We start from the raw sequence: 21,379 nt of genomic DNA, 5'->3' as shown, positions 1-21,379 counted from the left end.
CTGTGGCAGACGTTTGTAGTTCCCTGACACCTAGTTCCCCTCTTCTGCTGGCCAAGTTGTGCCTTGTGTCCCTGGTCCTTGGATGATGCCAGTTGTGGCCAGTGAGTTCCGTTTAATTGCTGGTTGACCCTCTCCAGAGTTTCTTTTTCCTTCTCTCTTGGCAAAGCGGCAGCATTCAAGATGGTGGTTTTTCCATCAGCTTGGGCCCCTGAATGACTAGGATGTGTCAGGACCCCCCCCTTGCTGAGAGAGAAATCAACTTTTTCTGGGATGCTCTTGAGATTTGGGGGTGTTTGTCGCTACAGCAGAGCCTAGCCTCTCATGACTGATGAAGCCACTAACTCAACCTTCTTGTTTTACAAGCCAAGCCCAAGTGAAGAGGAGATCACAGGGGCCTGGGGCCCATATGCTGTGCCTGACATAGCTGGCTTTATTCTCTCTTTTATATCTTTCCTCACTGGTCTTCCCCACCACTGAGCCTCCCATTAAGGACGCTATTGAGGTGACCCATCTGACTGAGTCCCATTGACATCACGTGCTGGTCAATCCCAAGCCTCCGAGTCCCTTAGTTAATGGACCTCTGAGAGGTGAGCTCCACTGTGCACATACATCCTTCCTGGAGTGCTGGGCCAGGTTGCCCATCAAGCCTTGCACCTGAACCATTGCTCCCACTTCCCAGCTGGTCGCCTTCTTCCCCGTCAGGCCTTCCTCCTCTACACCAGCTGCCAGAGGCATCTGCGTACAGCACAGCCTCCATCCTGGCACTCCCCTGATTAAAGTTCTGCAGTGACGCCTGCTGCCTAGAGAAAAGAAACCGCACCCTGCCTGATGTTGACGGTTCCCCAGGGACCAGCCAGTCTGACCCCACCCATCCGTCTCCTGCCACCTCCCTTCTCCACCCCGTGCTTCTGCCCCAGGAGCAGATACTCCACTTCTCCCGTATGCACTTTCCCCCTCCGAGACTTATGCTTATGCTGGCATCTCCATCTGGGGTGCCCTCCTGCCACCTCACTCTCTTGTTTATCTTCCAAAGCTCAGCTCGAATGTCACCTCCTCCAAGAAGTCTTGGCAGAATATCTCAGTGAGATTCGACCATTCCTTTCTTTTTGCATGACTTGTGTCTCCACCAGAGTTCCCACTTTTATCTTGCCTTGTGTTATGGCTTTTTGTTTCAATCTTCTCTCCCCACCGAAGTGAGAGCTCCCTCATGCCAAGACTGTATGTAACCTTTCCTGTGTCCCCAGCACCTCCCACAGGATCTGGCTCTAAATTATCATCCCATGAGTATTAATGGAACGAATGAGTGTTCTAAACCTCCATTAACTTCATACTACATTTTACGAAATTATTTCTGTACCTCCTCTAGATTATAAGTCCCCTGAGGGCAGGGTCCGTGTCTTACCCTGTATCTAGCCCAGGCCCTCAGCAAATGTTGGACCAATGCACCCCTCGGAAGAGCACGCTGCAGAGGCATATGTGGGGTGGAAAGGAATGGAGATGGCTTGGTGGAACATAGCTGGAGCGAGGTCCCTCCTCAGCAGGTGACCTGGCCCCCGTCCCCAGGGGAAGGGCTGACAACTTGTGATATTTGTGCAAACCTGCAGAAGGGAGCCCCCCAACCTTCCTGACAAGCAACCCGCATACGTTTTGTGTTCGTGACCCTGACTTTTAAAAATGTCACACCTGCATATGAGGAGGAACTTATTGACAGGTAATTAGGAAACAGAGTTTGTATCTACTAGTCTTTGAAAAACATTTTGTAAATTGGGTAATTGACTTTCCCAGCGCAGAGGAGAGATGTGTGCTACGGCTCCATCATCCTCAAATAACATAGTCTGCAGCCGGCCAAGGATTCGGAGTGACAGCTTCAGGGAGAATACAGAAATGCCAGTTTTTCTCAGCATCCAAGATGGACAGTCTGGCTCTCTGGAGACTTACAGAAGCAGATGGTCTGTCCATCAGCCTGGGGAAGGAGTGTGAAAAACTCAAGATGGCTGGAGTTAATAAGCTCTTTGGGACAGAGCTACAGCTACGGTTACTTTTATTTCAGGCTGTATCCACCAGCAGGGATTGTATGCAGCAGTAATTTCGTCCAGCCAGTATGTACTGAACACCTGTTTGGAGCCAGGCCCTTTGTGGGCACAGGGGGATGAAGACCACCCAGTGCAGCAAATCTGAGTTATATCTGGTCATGTCCCTTGAATTTTGGTTTGACGTCAGTGTCCTGAATGGTAGGGGAACACATTTTAAATGTACAGCATAATTTCTTTCTACCTTTTCCCCAATCTTTTTTTGTCTCTCTTCAAACTCTTTTCACCTTTCTGTAATAGTTTCCTAGGTGTGTTGATTTTCTTGTATTTCAGGCTTCTTATAGCAGGTGGTTAAGAATGTTACTGGTCAATGCGGTCTAATTATGGTAACAAACACCCTTATGTTCCAGTGATTCAAAGTATTAAGATGATTTCTTGCTCATGTCATAGTCAAATGCAGGTCAGAGGGTGTGTTGGTTGGGTCCTCTGGGAAGCAGATGCCCAGAGCTAGACGTGGATTGGGAGCAATGCTCACGAAAGAAAGAGGGGAGAGAGCAGGGGAAGGCAGGGCAAGTCTTCAGAGTGTGGGCAGGCCTGCCACCTGTGAAAGGAGAGGGGGAAGGAAGGAGAGGTGAGTAGGAAGAGACTCGGGCAGTGGTGCAGCTCTGATGAAGTCTCAGCCAGACCAAAGGGGCTTAAGATTGTCCATAGTTGAGTCTTGTGCTGACCAGAAATGGTAAGCATCTGTTTGGCTGCTGTGCTCAGTCAAGGGTTGAGGTTGCCTGCAAAGAGCGAGACATTATACTGAAGGCATTGCTCCCGGAGTCTGTCACCTTGGGAGGCTGTCCTCCTTGTGACAGTTTCTCTGGCAGTCGCGGTGCCCCTCCATGACGGGCTTAAGGATTTGGGGTTGGGGGAGGTTCTAGGTCCTTGGAGTCTTCCCCACTGACACTGTGGATGGGAAGAGAGCATGGAGAACCTATGGGAAGGCTTTATAGGCCAGTCCTGGGCATAGTGCCCATCACCTTTGCTCACATTGCATTGCCCAAAACTCAGTGGTCACACCTAGTTGCAAGGAAGGCTGGGGAGTTAGAGTGTCACTGTGTGCCCAGGGAGAACAGAATCCCAAGTCTTCCTGTTACTCACTGTGTAAAGCTTTGGACAAATTACTCACCTCTCTGACCCTCAGCTTCTTCATCTATTAAAATATGGATAATAATAGGACATGCTTCATGGTGTTGTTGAGGATTGAGTTAATAAATACTAAAAAATTATAGTAGTGCCTGGCATAAATAAATGCTGCATAGGGATTGCTGTGCTATTATTACCATTCTTAGTTCCAAATTAAATATGTCAGTAAACATTTCTTCAGTGACTACTCTGTTGAAGGAATTATATGTCACAGGGACTTAACTTGTTTCTCTCAGCACTTAGTGGATGCTCAGAAAATGTTTGAATGAATCAATTTCAATGAAAAAACAATATAGTTTGTTGAATTCAGTTGGCCATGGTGCTGGGCTAATTTTTAACATGATTTAGCAATAATAAATGTTAAGTCCTGTGCTTTTGGCTCAGAAAGTCAATCACAGAAGAACAGAAAGAGATGAACTTAAATGAGTGAGAAAGCATCTTGAGTGTGAAAAGCCTACCAGTTTAAAAATGAGTTTCTGTCTTTATAAACGTAATATGTGCTTTAGGAAATTCAAGTAAAACAAATAAGTACAGAGAAGAGAGTTTTTAAAAAATCACTCAAAATCTCTCGATCTTTAACATGAGATGACTCCCATTCCAGACATCTCTCCATGCAGATGTTATAAGTAGAGAGGTGGACAGAAATAATTTTATAAAAAGGTCATTATTACATGCTATTTAAAATTAATGTTAAATTTTATTTATCTGAATGTAACAAGCAAATAAGGAAGAGTAAAGCAGAAGGAATTGCTTAACATTAAACAGTTTTGCCTTCGCTACAGAAAATATTTGGTTTTAAAATATCTAAGAGTAATATAATAAAAGATTACGAAGAGCAGTGAGGTTAGAGTCCCAGCTTTTAAACTCCGGTTTTCCACTTTAGATGGTATCCATTAAAGTCCTCGTATGGAAGGAGAGGAAATTAGCAGTCTCACAACTCCTTTTTCCTCCTCCGCCTTCTGAATTTTAGTTTACATTATTATCTTTACATTGCTGATTGTTTCATGTTAAATGGGTCCAGCTCTTGCAATCATTCCTTTTTATCAGAAGCCCTCCTTTCCTGAGATCTATACTTTGATTCATCTGTGGTTGGCTGGATTTTATCATCAAGTAGTCTCCCTCCCTCCCTCCCTCCCTCCCTCCCTCCCTTCCTTCCTTCCTTCCTTCCTTCCTTTCTTTTTTCTTTCCAAGAAAGGTTCATAGGTGTTTTGTTACCAAGATTACACATGCTGATTTACTAATTTTTGCTGACAGCAAACTCTGCATGAAGTAGGGACCAAACAGAAGGATTGTCGTCTGAGTCTGCATTAATGGAAGTGTATGCTCAGAATGCGAGAGGTGATCATTTCATTCATTTTAGCATTGTGGCTAGGGATGGTCTGAACAAATCAATAAGAAAAAGACAAACGATCCAACAGAAAAGCAGGCAAAGTCACCAGTCCAAAAGAGGAAGTAGAAACACAAACATGTGAAAAAGTGGCTTATCCTCTTTAATAATCAGGAACATACAAACTAAAACGACATATCCAATACCCACAAGATTGGCAAATAATAAAGTTGATGAGGATGTGGAGTAATGAGAGATCTCAAACACTGCTGGTGGGAGGGTAAATGGATAAAACCACTTTGACAAAATGTGGGAAATCCTGTGATTCAGTGATTCCATTTCTAGGTTTATACCCTAGAGAAGCTCTACATATGTGTGCCAGAAGACATGTATAGAAACATTCAGCTGTCTTGCTTACAGCAGCAACTAAACGAAACACTGGAAACAACCCAAGTGTCCATCAGGGGGAATTAACAAATAAACCATGGCCTGTTCACACAATGGAATACTACACAGCTATCAAAATGAATGAGCTATAGCTTTGTTCAGCAACAGAAATCTCACAAACATAATGTGAAGCCATAAAAGCAAGTTTCAGGCATGATTCCACTTATATATACATTCAAAACAAGTAAAATTAAATGACACAGTATTTAGGAAACATACATATGATAAACAATAAAGAAAAGCAAGGAAGGATAAACACAAAATTCAGACTAGGGGTTCTTCCTGGTGAAGGAGGGATATGGGCAGGGTGGGCACACAGGGGCTTCAGCATAAACTGGGTGTTGGGTATACTGTATGTTCACATTACTATTTTTCATACTTTATATAAGTTATATGTATATGTATATATATATTCTATTCTATAAGTGAAATATTTCATAATAACAAATTCTTATTTAAAATAAAACAGTGCTCTGAAGTGACACTGCCTGAGATGGAATCCTTACCATTTATGTGACTTGGGGCAAGTTTTTTAACTTCTCTGAACCTCAGTTTCCCTTTCTGTGAGATGGAAATAATAACGGTACCTACCTTACATAACACTGTGAGGAATGAATAGAATAATTTATATGAAGTTCTTATTACCACGCTTGACACATAGTGAGTGTACAACACACGTTAGCTTGTGTTACTTTTCTGTGCAGGGCAGATGGAGGTATTTGGGGGTGCATCCAGGAAATATCTGTCCTCTGAAACCACTCCCAAGGATGCCCACGTACAAGAAGGGTGTGAAACTGTATCATACGGGATGATTAGAAGAGCTAAGGGTCGTTTGGCCTGAAAGCATCTTGTGGAGGCAGGCTGGCTGAGTTTAGGTATCTGAGGGGCTCTCGTGGGGATGGAGGACTGTACGTGTTCTGTGAGGTTCTAGAGCAGGGGTGGACGAACTACAGCCAGTGGTCCAAATCCAACTGCTGCCTGTTTTGTAAATAAAATTTTATGGGATTGCAGCCATGTTCCTTCATTTATGTATTGTCTGTAGCTGCTTTTGTGCTCCAAAGGGTTGAGAAGTTGCAACAGAGACAATGTGGCCCACGGAGCTTAAAATATTTATTGCCTGGCCCTTTACGGGAAAAGTTTGCTGACCTTTGCTCTAGAATGAGAAGTTGCAACAGGGGGTGCAAAAGCAGGGTGATTTCACGACCAACATAAGAACTTTCTAAGAAGCACCAATGGCAAAGTAGCTCCCTGGTGAGGGAGTGAGACCCCTGCCACTGGAGGGATGTAAGCAGATGCTGACCACTCCTGGAACAGGATGCACGGAGGAGGACTTTGTATCTGGGGCATGAGTTGGACATGTTAGCTTTTACATTCTCCCTCAATTCTGAAATTCTGTGCGGAGTAATTCCCAGTTTCAAATTGGTCGTTATTAACTCTGACATTTTCTTGGCATTTTTACATTTTAACGCTCAGCGACATTTTCTTTGAAATTTTTCAGTCAAAAAAGTACTTTAATTCTTTAAAAATGAGATTTAAATGAAAATGAATTTTTTTTTCTTTTTTTTGTGGTACACGGGCCTCTCACTGTTGTGGCCTCTCCCGTTGTGGAGCACAGGCTCTGGACACGCAGGCTCAGCGGCCATGGCTCACAGGCCCAGCCACTCCGCGGCATGTGGGATCTTCCCGTACTGGGGCACGAACCCGCGTCCCCTGCATCGGCAGGCGGACTCTCAACCACTGCGCCACCAGGGAAGCCCTGAAAATGAATTTTATTCTAGAGTTCTACTTTTTCATTAAAAAAAATTGATTTTCATGGCTTTTGGCTCTGTTCCCATTTATAGGTGCTGAATTTTAAGAGCCTGTTATGTGTCCATTATGATTTCTTTGTGACAAGTCCATCTTGGGAGGGAAGGAGAAGAAGCCTTTGGAAGTGAAACGGGGAAGGGAGTTTGGAGGAAGTGACCATGAGCTACTGGAGATGTGAGGTCAATGAAAGGCAAGGGGGAAAAATCCTGGAGAGAAGAGGGAGGGGGAGGGCAAGAGTTAGTGAGGCCCTACTGTGTGCCAGCCCATGTCCAGGTTGCAGGACTGCAGATCAGAGGCTGTAGCTGGTCATTTAGCCTTGAACTATTGCAGGAGAATGTGAACCACGATGGAATTAGCTCCCTGTCTGCTGTTCAGGTGTGGCTGTACCCTCCAGAAGGGAGTGGGGGGAGTTCCTAGTGGGGGAGGTGGGGAAAGTAGGGGAACATGATAAAGCCTGTAGCTTTCTTCCAGGACAGAAGAACCCCCTTATCTGGGCTCTGAGAGCAATTCATCAAAAAGCCAAATCGCTCAAAGACAACATGTCATAAATAATTTCTCAGAATTATGGTTTTGCCCAGTGACCAGCTCAGCAAAAGCCATCTGACAGATACTTAAATGGGGAATAGAAAAGCTTCAACATTTCCCTGGCTCATGAGGGGCAGGTCCGGAGCCCACAAGAAGAGGAAAGTAATAAACAAGCATTAGGGGAACATCTCCAATCGCAGCATTTAGGAAGGACTGAAATGTGAAATACAGTTGAAATTGACTTTCACTTGAGCCTCAAGAACAAATCCTTGTGAAATAGCCATGTGAAGTGTCTGCAAGGAACCCCTTGGGAAACTCAAACTTAGAGAAATTCCCCAATGGTTTGTTGAATTGGTCATCAGGCAAACTGATGTGCAGTGGATGAGCTTTCAGCAAGTAGCTTGTAGTGTGTGCTCACGTGACTGGCTCATCCAGCCTTGCCTGCGGGACACCCACCTGCACTTCGCTAGGCCAGAGACAAAAGTCATACACAGGCAAGGACCTCTGGGGTCATCTCCTTTGTGGTTTTCAAACCTTATTTTGTGACTATCCATGAAATCCTCTTTTCAAATTAAGTATTATGTGGCCCCCTGTAGCTGTATATAGAACAGGTAAAGGAGAACTGCAGGTGGAAATGAAGGTGAGGAACCCAGAGCTCCTCTCACTGGACCCCAAACATCTTTGCTGGGTCATAGGGCCCTGCTGGACTGAGTGTAAAAAGCTCCATGCTGGTCCAGCCACAAAAATTAAGCTTAGGTCAGCTGGAGAGCCTATCTATTGGGGACACTAACCATGTCAGCTAAGAAGAGACAGTATTAGAAATGAGGATGAGGGACAGTAGCATCTCAAATGGGACAGGTACGTCCATGTGATTTTTACTTTGTTATTCACTGCAAACGTGCTCTCTAGGGGAGCTGGGGAAGCACCCTTCTTCTGTCCTTCTGACTTGCTTCCCGTCTTTCTCCCCTTTTCTCTTTTTCTTTCTTACTTGGTGCCCAGTAGGTTGTTTATCCTGCCTCAGGTCAAGAGTGCTGATCAGGAAGAGGCCTGGGCTTGCAGCACTACCCTGGGGGAGAATGGTCCTTTCTAGAATGCTGCTGACTTTTCCCTTCCCTTTGCCCGTTAAGCTGAGTTCTCTAAACTGTTGAGAAAGCTCTGAACTGGGGATCCCGAAGTCCCTCCCCTAATCCTGAAAGGACAGTGGATAAGTCCCCTTCATCTCTCTAGTCATCATTGCCTGCATCTGAAAATGAGGGTGCCAGGCTGGCTGGGTTAGTAATGCTCACACCTTTGGCTCTTACACACCAGTAAAGGCTAAAGAGACGGGGCTCCAGGGGACATGGAACAGAAATGTACATAGGGTAGAAAACATTTTATTTTGCTGCGTTAGGGTATTAAAAACAAAATCCTGCTACTGTCTGCAATTTTATAACAGAAAAACGTTTCAACACCGTACAGACCACGAAGGATCTTATCTTTAAATTAAGGATAGTTCTCTAAATGGAATACATTTAACGTTAAGGAAAATCTCACTGTATTATTCTAATTTTTCTCATTTTACGTCACCACATTACTTTTCTATTGATGCTGTAACAAATGACCACAAATTTAGTGGCTTAAACCACAACCGTGCATTGTCTCACCATTCGTGGGCCAGAAGTCCAGACCTGCATGACTGTGCCGAGCCCTCTGCTCGGGGCTTTCGAAGGCCAACATCAAGGAGTCAGCTGGGCTGGTTCTTATCTGGAGGCCCGACTATTCAGGTTGTTGGCAGAATTCAGTTTTTTGCAATTGTAGGACTGAGGTTCCCCCTTCAACTTCAAACCAACAATGGCACATCAAATACATCTCATGCTTTGAATCTCTGATTTCCCCGCTGCTGTCAGCCACAAAAACTTCCCTGCTTTTCAGGGCTTGTGTGAATACATTGGGCCACCTGGATAACACTTTAAGGTCAGCTGATCATTAACCTTAACTACATCTGCAAAGTCCCATTTGCCGTGTAACATAACATGCACATGAGAGTAAGACCGAGGGGGTCATGGGAGCCAGAATTCTGCCTTCCACACGGTTTGGTGAAAACTGAGTCAGATAAACTTTTGCAGCTCAAATACCAGTGGTCAAATATGCTCAGATTTTTAAGTTGACTTATTCAGAAAGTATATATTTGTGAGAAGCCAGGGCATCATTATTAATGAAGAGTCTTACAGGGACTAGGTACTGGAGAAATGTTCACTGAGCAAACAGGTATTAATAAGTTCATTGTTGCTAATATTATTTTAATGCAGCTTTGATTATAAATCTTGTGGTACTGTATCATCATTGTCATTAGTACAGATTACAAAGCAAGCTAAAATCATTACAGGAATATATTAAAATGGAAAATGATTCAGTAAATCATGTTAGAAACAATTAAAGCATGAACTACTGTGTTATATCCACTTGTGCTCCACCGAGGGTGGGAAGTGTTGCTTTCAATCAAGAAACAGGAACGGGCTTCCCTGGTGGCGCAGTGGTTGAGAGTCCGCCTGCCGATGCAGGGGACACGGGTTCGTGCCCCGGTCTGGGAAGATCCCACATGCCGCGGAGCGGCTGGGCCCGTGAGCCATGGCCGCTGAGCCTGCGCGTCCGGAGCCTGTGCTCCGCGACGGGAGAGGCCACAGCAGTGAGAGGCCCGCGTGCCACAAAAAAAAAAAAGAAACAGGAACAATTAATAGAGGGCCCCAAGAAGCAATAAGAATTTCATCTTTCTTCCCCCCCGACCTCCCTCCTTCCTTCTTTCTTCCTTCCTTTCCATCTTTCTCTCCTTCTGTCTTTCTTGGCAAGAAAATTAACTTGGCCAATTTTAAAATTAAATTAAAATTTTAAAATTGAATCATTTCCTGAATCTCTCCAGGGTACTATCCAAACTCTCTAGGCTGGCGTTCAGAGCGCTCCTTAGCCTTAGCCCAGGCCACTTTGCCCTCATCCTCAGTCTTACGCACCCCTGCCCCCAGAGCCCTCCCTGGTGCTTCCCCATGGTGCCTCTGCCCCAGCACTGAGCCCTGTCCATCACATGCTGGGGCCACCCGTGCCCCTGTCTCACTGGGCAGTGAGCTCTCTGAGGCCAGGAACTGAATCAGACTCATGTTTCTATCCCTCTTGACGCCCACCGTGGATCTCAGTCCAGAGTCTCTCAAATAGACAAGGAGAGAGCAACAAATGTTAACCCACTCTGGTCCCACATTATGGTCACTTGAGGGGAAGGGGCGGGGAGACAAAGTAAGACAAAAATAAGGAGAGACACATGGAAGTAGAAAGAGAGGGGAGAAACAGATGCAGGGAGGTCAGAGGGCCCCCTCAGGCATCCAGCAGATCCTTACTAAGGCGCCTGTATAAGCTCTGGGGAAACAGCAGTAGAAACAATGACCAAAAAGCCTTGTCCTCAGAGGGCTTACATTTTAATTAAAGGACAGTCAATATGCAGACAAACAAAAATAGACAAGATGATTTCAGATAATTTTAGGAGCTATATTAGGGCATAAACTAGGGTGGCATCTTAGAGAGTGACGGGGGGTGAGGACCATTTTGGGTAGGGCAGCAGTGATGAATTCCCTAAGGAGGTAACGGCTAAGCTGAGACTTGAATGATGAGGAGTGAGCCATGCTGAGAACCGGGTGAATATTATTCCCAGCAAAGAAAACAGCAAGTGCAAAGGCCCAAAGGCAGGAAGGAAATTGCTTTTCCTTTCAGGGATCAAAAAGGAGGCTGGTAAGGCTGTACTTGGTGAGCAAGGAAGAGAGTGGAGGGAAATCAGGTCAGAGTGGGAGGCAGGGCTGGATCTTGTGGCTTCCTGCATCCATTATGATAAGGATGGTGAAGAATATCATACCAAACTTGTAAATAATATTAAATCGTTATTATATAACCAGTTAGCCTAACACTTAGAGCGTTTTCTAACAGCCCTTCCTTAGGGTCATCTGACTAGGGGAATTTAAGGCATCTTACAATTCTCTAAAATTGATAAGATGTGCTGGTTTTCAGTGATTTCTTTTTCTGTCCCCAAAGGTGATAGTTTTATTGCCGTATAGGACACTAACCAGTTTTGTATCTAACTTAGCAATCTTATTTTTTATTTTGCATTCACTATAAAAATCCCTGTTTCCCAAATTTTCTTTTGAATCGACTTTGTCATCCTGCAGATGCCCTTTATTAGTTAAATAAAAGATTGACATGTACCCACTATTGATTTTCATGAGAATTATGTTTTTAACCTTTTGAGAATTATATTCTGATAGGAGTTTGGGTTTTAAGTGCACAGAAAGCAGCAGAGTAAAAAGGGGACTAATTTATGTTTTACAAAGGGGCCTCGGACTGCTAGGTGATGAATGGGCTTGACTGGGTCTCAGGAGGAGCAAGACGCCCAGTTCGCAGCCAGTGGCTCTGTCCAGGGGAGAGCCGGCCACACGGCTTGATGAGAGTGATGGAAGTGGAGAAGAGGGAGGTGAGCCATAACTGACTCCCGATATCTGCAGACATTTGTCCTTGTTCATTTCCATAGCGGGTCACCAAGATCTGTTTTTCTTCCTCATATGCGAGCTCCTTGGCAGGGCTGTGTCCAATTTCTCTGTTTCCTCAGCATCCAGCCCTGGGCTGAACACAGAGTGGTGCTTGGCAAGTGTCTGCTGAACAGATTCTTCCCTTTAGATTCACCTCCTTCTCCTTCTCCTCCTCCTGCTTTTTTATTGTGATAAAATGTATATAACATAAAATGTGCCGCTTTATTTTTAGGTGTACAGTTCAGTGACATTAAGTACATTCTCGCTGTTGTGCAGCCATCACCTCCATCCATTTCCGGAATGTTACCATCACTGAGAGTGTACCCATTGAACACTAACTCCCCATTTCCCCCTCCTCCAGCCCCTGGTAACCACTATCCTACTTTCTGTCTTTATGAATTTGACTATTCTAGGTACCTCGCCTAAGTGGAATCATACATTTGTCCTTTTGTGTCTGGCTTATTTCACTTAGCATAATGTCTTCAGGTTTCATCCGTGTTATAGCATGTGTCAGAATTCCCTTCCTTTTTAAGGCAGAAAAATACTCCATTGTATGTATAAACCACAGTTTGTTCAACCATTCATCTCTTGATGGATATTTGGGTTGTTTACACTTTTTGGCTACTGTGAATAATGCTGCTAATGAACACGGGTGTACAGATATCTCTTTGAGTCCCTGCTTTCAGTTCTTGGGGGTATATACCCAGAAGCAGAATCCTGGATCATATAATAATTCTGTTTAATTCTGTTTTGAGGAACTGTAGTACTGTTTTCTATTGCAGCTGCACCACTTTATATCCCTAGCAGCAACGCACAAAAAGATTCCACTTTCTCCACACCCTTGCCAATACTTGTTGTTTTCTGCTTTTTTGATAATAGCCATCCTAATGGGTGTGGATTTATCTTCTTTTAAAATATAGATGACCATGATGGGAGAGGCCCAGGGTGAGGAATTTGGGGGCCCGTTCCCTAGTGTGCTCTGAAGGGAGATGGCTGGGGAGCCTAAAGTCCTAGATTTGGAGGACACTCAGAGGGAGGAGAGCTGGGAAGAGGGGTACCAAGACCACACCTCACTGAGCTCACAGCATGGGCTCAGGACTGGTTTAAAGAGAGGCCTCACGATGAGAGAACTGAAACCCAGGTTTCCCATGAGGAAGTTTTGTTTGTGTGAATCCACTGTCGGGCTCTTGTCGCTGGGGAAAGCTGTTTCTAATTTGGGCTTCTCTTTCTTTGTGTTGCTTCCCAGTGTGATAATGCAAAAGGGTTGAAAGCCTTCTACGATGCAATAAAATATGGGCCGAACCACTTGATGGTGTTTGGAGGAGTCTGTCCATCTGTTACGTCCATCATCGCAGAGTCCCTCCAAGGCTGGAATCTGGTACAGGTAAGGTCCGGGCCACCTTTGGTTGGGGAACTGTCTTTGGCCACCAGTCTTTCTCAGAAATGGTTCCTCGCCCAGCATGGTTCCTAAGTTGCTCAGTTCAGACCTCCCATACTCTTTCCTGAATGATTACACAGCCTCCCACTGCCTCTATCTCCTGGCTTGATCCTCTGGCCTGTCCTGGCTGACACAGTGGGGCTCTAAAGGGTAGCCCTGACACCATCACTGTGTGTTTGAAATATTTCAGTGACTCCCTAGCCTGACTTTCAGGTCTGTCAACGTCCAGCCAGTCTTCCTGTCCAGTCTCATTTCCTATCCCTGCCACTCACTCCATGCCTCCGCCCCTCTAAACAACGCACCTTTCCCCAAGTACACCCTAGACCTTCAGGCCTCAGAGACCTGCTCTCACTGTTTCTTTAACTAGATGATCCAAACCTCCCGCCCTCACTGAAATTATTTTGTCCACTAAGGCTGCCTTTCTCCTCGGTTAAGCCTTTCCTGGGGCTCTTGGCTGTTACTCACTCTTTACACTGGCAAATGTTACACGCTGTTGAATGTTGCACCAGTGAATGTATGGTCTGATGTAGGTGAAACTCACCAGTGCTAGCTGTTATTTAGAATGTGAGAGAGACGTGTAGAAAGTTGAGACCCCACGATGAGTTGTGGCCCAGGAACATGTTTTACTTCTTTGCTTCATCCATCCATCCCTCGTCCATTCATCCATCCGTCATCCATTCATCATCCATTCATCCATCCAATAAATATAATGCAGCTTACTGTGTGCCTGGAATTTGGGTAGACACTGAGGATATAGTGCTGAACAGGACAGACCTGGTCCCTACCTGTTCAGAGCTTACATTCTAGGAGGGAGGCAGGCAATAAGCAAATAAACAATTAAGTAATCATACTAAGAGCAATACTTGTATAGTATGTATGTCGGGCTTACAACATACCAGACACTGTTCTGAGCACGTATTTTCATTAACTCATGTACTCCTTACAACTGTTGGTATTATGCTGTTGGTATTATCATCATCCCATTTTATAGATAAGGAGACCAAGGCACACAGAGGCTAAGTAACTTGCCCAAGGACCCTCAGCTCATAGGTAAGAGCCAGGATTTAAACTCAGGCAGTTTGGCCCTTGAGATAAGATTGCGGTAAGGAAATGGCTAGGGTAGAGGTAAACAGGGTGATGGGATAAATAGTGGCCGCCTCGAGGCAGTCAGGAAAGGCCTCTTAGAGGAGGTGACAATTGAACTCAGACCTGAAGGGTGAGAAGGAGTTGGTTGGATGAAGAGTATTCCATGTCAGGATGGAATAGCAAATGCAGACAGCCTGTGATGGGAACAAACTTGGCTTGTTCAGGGAACGGAAAAGAGGGCAGTGGGGCTGGAGCATGGTGGGTGGGGAGTCAGGGTGGTGAGAATGAGAATGAAGGGGTGGGCAGGAGCCAGACCACAGGGGGATCTGGTTTCATTCTGCTCACATTGACTGACGTACTTTCTGAGTCCAGCCCTGCGTATATGGGGCGCTGGGGGTAGAGCCCCAAGCTCGTGCCCCAGAGGGGAGGTGGGAGGCAGCCATAGCAGAGCTGTGATAAGGGAAGAGTGGGGTCCCAGGGGAGAGCCACCCACCCACTCAGCCCTGGGTTCAGGAAGGCTTCTCAGGGGAGGTGATGGGGAGCTGGCTGCAAAGGAGGAGAGGGCGTTGGACAGCTGGAGACGTGGAGGAGAGCGCTGCTGGCAGAGGAAACTGGGCATGCAAAAGCAGGAGGTGGGAAGGAGTGTGGGCTTGGAGAGCAGTGAGTCATTCTCCGTGGCCGGAGCAGGCCATGCTGAGGGTGGGCGGATGCAACAGTGGATGAGGCCAGAAAAGCAGCTCAGCGTGTTTTGGTGCAAACCTAACCACGTAGCTGGAAACCAGCACGGTTCAATGTGCCGGGGGAGCCTGGCTTCCAACCCTGCGGTGCCCACAAACAGCCGTGAGACCTTGGTGGAGTCATGCACCTTCTCTGCCCTTGAGCTTTCTCTCCTGAGTACTGAGGAGCACGCCAGACTCCTGCTGGTCAGGGCCAGGCACTGCCTCTCTGAGCCTCAGCCTCCCATCTGTAAAAGCAAGGTAATAAGAGGACTGACCTCATAGGGCTGCTGTGTGGGCTAAAGTATTAAACAGGGATTAGAACTGTGCCCTGGCATGTCCTAAGCACTAAGTGTTTCTTGTTTTATTGTTGTTGACACCCCTGCCCCGTCTCCTGCTATTCCCTGAGTTGAATGACCCAACTACTTAGCATTCCTTGTCTTTCCTGAAACACTGTTCCCACCACTTGAAACATCCCCTTCTCCCCATGACCTGTATGTCAAGTCCTACCCGTTCTCAGAGACCCAGCTTAAATGCTGCCTCTTCCAGGAAGCCTTTTCTTATTGCACTATCTAAAGTAGCCCTCTAGAAATTCTTTCTCTCACTTCCCCCTGTTTACTTCTAGCAGAGCATGTACACAGCCCACCCCCGCAAGCCTGTCTGCCTTTCCCCCTCTTATGGCTTTGCAGATGTGGGGATGTATTTAGTTGAGCTATGGATTCCTTGAGAACAGAAACAAGGCCTGAGTTACTCCTGTTTTTCCTGGTGCCTAACACTTCACAGACCTTATTAGATATTGAATGGTCAGAGGGGGGGAGGGAGGGAGGGAAGGGTCTGCAGATGAATATTTTGCCCAGATGTGAGAGAGCACGCTCCCTGTAAAATTCCCACCCAGAGGAATCCAGGGAGCTTCCTGACCTTCTCTGAGCCTCACTTAGAACTGTCTGCCCCTCAGAATTCTCTAGGAGCTGTAGGAGCAAGCACGGTGTTGCAAACTCCTGGCTTGGCAGCTAAAGCTCCGCAGCCTCAGCATGCAAAAGAGGGCCTCCAGCCTAGAGGAGCTGACAAGACAAACTTGGGTTACGAGAGGTGGGGTGTATTATTTATTGCTGTGTAACAAATCACCTTAAAATCTAGTGGCTTAAAACAACAATAATCATTTATTATTCCATTACTTCTGTGGGTCAGGAATTCAGACCCACAGAATGGCTTGCAACTGCTCCAAGATGTTTGAGGTCAAGCTGGCAGATTTGGAGGCTGGGGGCCGGCATCATCTGAAGGCTTGCTTGGGGCTGGAGGGTCTGCTCCCAGCATGGTCCCCTCACATGGCTGGCAAATTGGGGCTTCCCCGTGGGCGCCTCTCCATAATGCTGCTAGAGGGTCCTCCTGGCATGGCAGCTGGCTTCCCCCAAAACGAGTCATCTAGGAGACCAAAGTAGAGACTGCAGAAGTTTTTAGGATCTAGCTTCAGAGTTTGCATGTCATTATTTCTGCCATATTCTATTGATCACAAATTTAGCTCTTATTTATGAGGGAGAGGACTATACAAGCTATAGCAGGAGGTGAAGATCACTAGGGACCATCTTGGAGGCTGGCTTCCACAGGAAGGAGGAATTCTGGGAGGAAAGCAAGGGTCAGGTTGCCCAGCAAGGGAGGCTAGATGCTGAGTCCCTTCTCTGTTTTGCTGAACTCCTGCTCATCCTTCAAAACCCTGGATAGGTACTGCTTCCTCTGTGATGCCTTTCCTGATCTCTTTCCTTCTGTGCCTCCCATCCCTAAGTGAATTAATTGTTCCCTCCTCAACAATGCCTTCTCAGTGGGGGGTCATCTCCCTCAAGGGGGTGAAAATTCATTATTGTGGGAAGAGGGCAAAAAGTCTCACTCTTTTTATGTATAATGCACAGGTACACATACGGTGCATAAACGGATATATAGTATATCTGTGGTATTACAATTTCATGAGTGGGGTGGGATTAGGAAAAAATGCGTAAAGGTTTCTTAGGAGAGTGAGAGTGAAAAGAAGATTGAGGAACGTGCGTGGTTCTACATCACTTCTATATTGCATGTGGTGTTCCGTTATTAAATGAATTACATTCTGTGGAGAATAGTTTATTCTATATCTGGGTGTTCCCTACTAGACTGTAAGCTTCTTGGGGGCAGGGACTCTTGTTTCCTTCGCCCCTTAGTTGCCAGCGCCTCGCACAGGGCCTAGTACCCCAGTAGGTCCTCACTGAGTGCTAAACTGAACTAAGTGCAGGGGGTAGACTGGGAGCCTGAAACCCCCCATGGCAGAGTTTCTCACAATGTGGACTTGACCATGGGGAGGCCGAGGACTTGGGAGAAAAATGCAGATCCTCAGCCTCCACCTCAGCAGAATCCCTATGTGTTGCTGACGGGCTCTTGTGGGTGATTCTCGTGCCTAGTCCACCACTGCCCTAGGCATCTGCTACCAGACACCTGGGCAGATCCAGGGCTCCAGCTGTGCACAGATGAGGGACACTGAGGGGCTAAGAACTGGACGGTGCCCAGCAGTTTGGAGAGTTCTGGGGACCTGCAACACAGGGTGAGCCAAGGAGAACAGACTTCTCCCAGCCTGAGAAGTCAAGCAGGGGGATGTAGGAACAAAGATGTGGGTCCTGATGGAGAGTGGCCCTGGAAGATTTCTCCCTCCCCCCACTCTCGGGGAACACAGCCCCATTTGCTAACACAGGACCAGATTCCGGGGACCTCCCGCCCGTTCCCCACCTCCTGGAGGCTGAGCTTGTTTGAAGAGATGGTAGAGGACTGGGGTGAGTGGGTCTGCTGTCGCCCAAGGGATTTGATCAATCCCTTAACTTATTCAAAACTGGGCTCGGAAACAGAGTTTCACAAATGGGAAAATGCATGTAATTTGTGTAATTGAAAAGGAGCACCGACTGCCTTTTGGGGGAACAATGCTCTCTGGACAGAGACAGCCTGGGATGTATAATCAGTTGTTTCTGTTTCCTGGTACTACGAAAATAGGGATTTGCGCCACAAAGGGGTGAAAATTTACCCTGGTGCTAAAATCAGTTAAATTTAACTTTTGCTTTTTGCTGGGCTTCTTGATTCATGGTTGCTGTGTTGAGAGGCTAATATTGTTTAAGTCGTGATGTGAGTCACTGGGAGCGTCAGCTCCTCCAGCTAGACGCGAGGACCTTCATGGAGTCCAGGGCGTGCAGTGCAGGCTCTGTCCCTGTCCTCCTGGTCAGACCCCGCCCAGGGTCGGGGCTCAGATCTGGGCCTCACACTGGGAGAGACCCACCAGGGCATAGCCTGGGAGGCATCTGCGGAGAGTCAGGTTCTGGCTGTTGGAGAGCTGAGCATGTTCAGACTGGAGAACATGCAGGGCGCTGGGGAGGAGGGAGAAATCTTAGCCTCCAGACCTGCATGGCTCTTTGAGAGATTTTGCTGGGTCTCTGAGATGTAGGTGGGGAGATGCAGGAGCAAGGCTGAAGTTAGAGGGGAGCAGGATCCTCTACTCCCTGCAAGCAAGCCTTTGCTGCTGGAGGCATCCGGCGTGGAGCAGGCTGCCTGGCTGTGAAGTCGTGAGGTCCCCTTGCCGGAGGTTCCCCGAACATTCTAGTCTCATCCAGTCCCACTGTTGCTGAGATTTAATCCATAGAGTAGGCATACACCAGGTTGCTGGCTCTCACACTATATGGTGAGAGTCATTTATGGGGGCCAAGGATGTGCCTGTGTTAATGCAGATTCCCGAGCTCCATTCTGAGCAGGTCCAGATTAAGGGATTCATCAAATCCTTAAAGGACTGTGGACCCCACTTCTCACCCCCGCTGCCATTTCTGTACCAGCAGTTCAGGTGATGTGGATGCAGTTGGTTCCTGGGAACTTGCTTGGGCCAGGTGATCTCTAAGTCCTGCTCATCTCTCAGACATCAGGACTCTGACAAGTGCTGCTGGTCCACAGAATTTCAATTTACACAGCCCCTGTGGGAAAGGGGACATGGAGGAGACAGCAGGGGATGCTGCTGGGGCAAACACCCCCGGGACAAAGCCCACAGCCTGTGGTGTGGCCAAAGGTGCCCCTTCATCTTGCTCCCCTCTTTGCCACCCACCTGTTCCTTTATATGCCACCATCCACTTACAGGCTGTTCCCTCTGCCCGTGGTCTCTCCACCTGGCAGGGTGCAGTTTGGCTGCCCCTTCCTCTGTGGAGCTTCCCGTTCCTCCCCCTGTGCTCCTTTACCTGCAGAGCCCTCGCATGGTGTTTGCTGCCCTGTGTCTGCGCCCGCCCGGCCTCGAGCCGCCCTAGGGCAGGGTCTGGTGCAGTCCTGACTTAGATGCTGAGGGGTACCTGGGCATGTTTGCTGACAGAGGGCTGGATGCCTGCCTTCGAGGCCTCAGGCTCATCCCTAACGATGAGGGCAGATCATCAGAGCCTGCCAGACCTAGAGGAACCCAAGGGCTTTCCAACTGCAGCCCCTTGGTAAAAGGACATAAAGGGCACCTGAAATGATCTCTGGCATGGCCTCAGCTCCCATCTCCCATCTCTGGCCCTGATGCTTTTGAACTAATATGCTTCCTTTGGAAATGTTTTCAGACTCCCTCAGAATCCTTTCCTCGGAGATCTGAAGGGGGCTTGCTTCTGACCCTGCCTTGCACATTTTTGGAGAAGTTCTACAAAGCTCCCACCAACATAGTCTGTCCTTCTGAAAGCACGGAGCCTGGGGAGCAGCAGGATTTGGCACTGGGTGGGGAAGATGGAGGCAGGGTAGCTTGAACAAGAGATGGAGGCAAAGCCAGCAAAGGTACAAGAGATGTGGCCAGCGGGAGTTCATACCCTAAGAGCAGGACAAAACTCCTTCCTTCTTGGGAGCGAGATGATAGTTGCCTCAGCTTGCAGAGAGAAATAGCCTTGCTGATGAAAGTAAAGTCAGATTCCTGAAGGGATAAAGGGCTGCTCGCAGGAAGTTGCAAACACTGCTTCATCAAGAACCGTATCCCGCAGAGCCTGTCCTTTAAAAAGGCAGCTGCAGCAGATTATTAAATCGTAGACGCACTTCTCCTGGCACCATCCCAAGCCTCCCCTCGGCAGCCCACCCTGCCTCCTGGCCTGCCTTGGCACTCCCTCGAGGACCTTCCTGGGCAGGAACATTTCAGTTTGTGTGATGGGGTTGTCTCCTTGGCCACGCTCATGTGAGGGAGTGGAAGTGAGGAGGGCATGTGGACAGGAGAACCTTGACTCTGTGTAACTGTTGGCACATCTAGGACGTGATTTCTGAAAAAGCTAAGTCTCTGTGTAACTGTTGGCACATTTAGGGCTTGATTTCTGAAAAAACTAAGTCATGCTTGGTTTTGACATTTAAAAAACCAAATCTGTGAAAACCCTCAAATCAAGCCCTTTGCTATTTACTGAGTTCCAACATAGCTCTAAACTATCGGTCGATGCCATTTCCTTTATAGGAACAGAAATTTTGTCATCTGACTTGATTTTCTCATGTGATTATCTTATTAAAACTGTAGGTTGCCTGAGAAATCAAAAGATTGTTTCTTACTTAGCTGTGGTTTGTGGAATTTGAGGTAGATTCATAGAAAGACATAAGGTCTTAGCAATCATTGGGTCCAGTCTCCCTGTTGCACAGACTGGGAAGCAGGGGCCCAAAGTGGGTAGGATCTTACCCAAGTTCTCACAGTAACAGCAAAGCTGGGTCCCATGGCTCACTCTCCAGTGGTTTGTAATTACAGCATGGTCTTATTTTATCTTTCTCAGCCTCACTTTTCTCTTACGTAAAATGGGAATAGCAAATTAGCCTAATATGTTTTGTGCAGTTGTGAGAATCAGTGAAGGCTTTTCATCTTTTAGGTGAAAGCACCTTTATAGACTACAAAACAGTAGCTGCTGGTACAATGTTATGATGTAATAATGTTACAATGACAAGGACTCCTCCCCAGGAGCAGACCTCCAATTATAGCCCCTGTTTTGCATCAACAGCAAAGGTTATTTACTCTGGCACTGCAGACCCTGAAACTTAAGGCGTCAGGGGCAAGGTAGGGGTTCTTCAGCAAGACACTCAAGGTGCACATAACGTCTGCTTCTCAGCCCCCAAGAGTCAAAACCCAGCAGGCCAGAACTCCACCACTGCCCAGCCCATGTGGCTGCCACACCCTTGCCGTGGAGTGACGGAGCCTGTGGACCTGATCAAAAACCACTCAGGAGCCACAGTGTGATTAGCCACAGTTGGAAACTTCGCTGCCACCGCTGCTGCTGTGCTACTCTCTAAGAAAGAGAATGGAGGCC

At 47.1% G+C, this 21,379-nt stretch overlaps 1 protein-coding gene across 1 annotated transcript in view; it reads left to right on the top strand.

Moving 5' to 3' along the window:
• Nucleotides 1-21,379, top strand: part of GABBR2 (gamma-aminobutyric acid type B receptor subunit 2) — a 365,880-nt gene that overhangs the window by 97,323 nt on the left and 247,178 nt on the right. Inside the window, exon 2 of the mRNA XM_029201547.1 lies at nt 13,111-13,248. Coding sequence (XP_029057380.1) covers nt 13,111-13,248 — 138 coding nt within the window. The remainder of the gene's footprint in view (nt 1-13,110; nt 13,249-21,379) is intronic.

Source organism: Monodon monoceros, unplaced genomic scaffold (assembly GCF_005190385.1).
Source record: "Monodon monoceros isolate NGI ecotype Baffin Bay Population unplaced genomic scaffold, NGI_Narwhal_1 Super_Scaffold_5, whole genome shotgun sequence".
NCBI lineage: Eukaryota > Metazoa > Chordata > Mammalia > Artiodactyla > Monodontidae > Monodon > Monodon monoceros.
The sequence above is the reverse complement of the archived record's forward strand: the minus strand, read 5'-3'. Positions and strand labels throughout refer to the sequence as shown.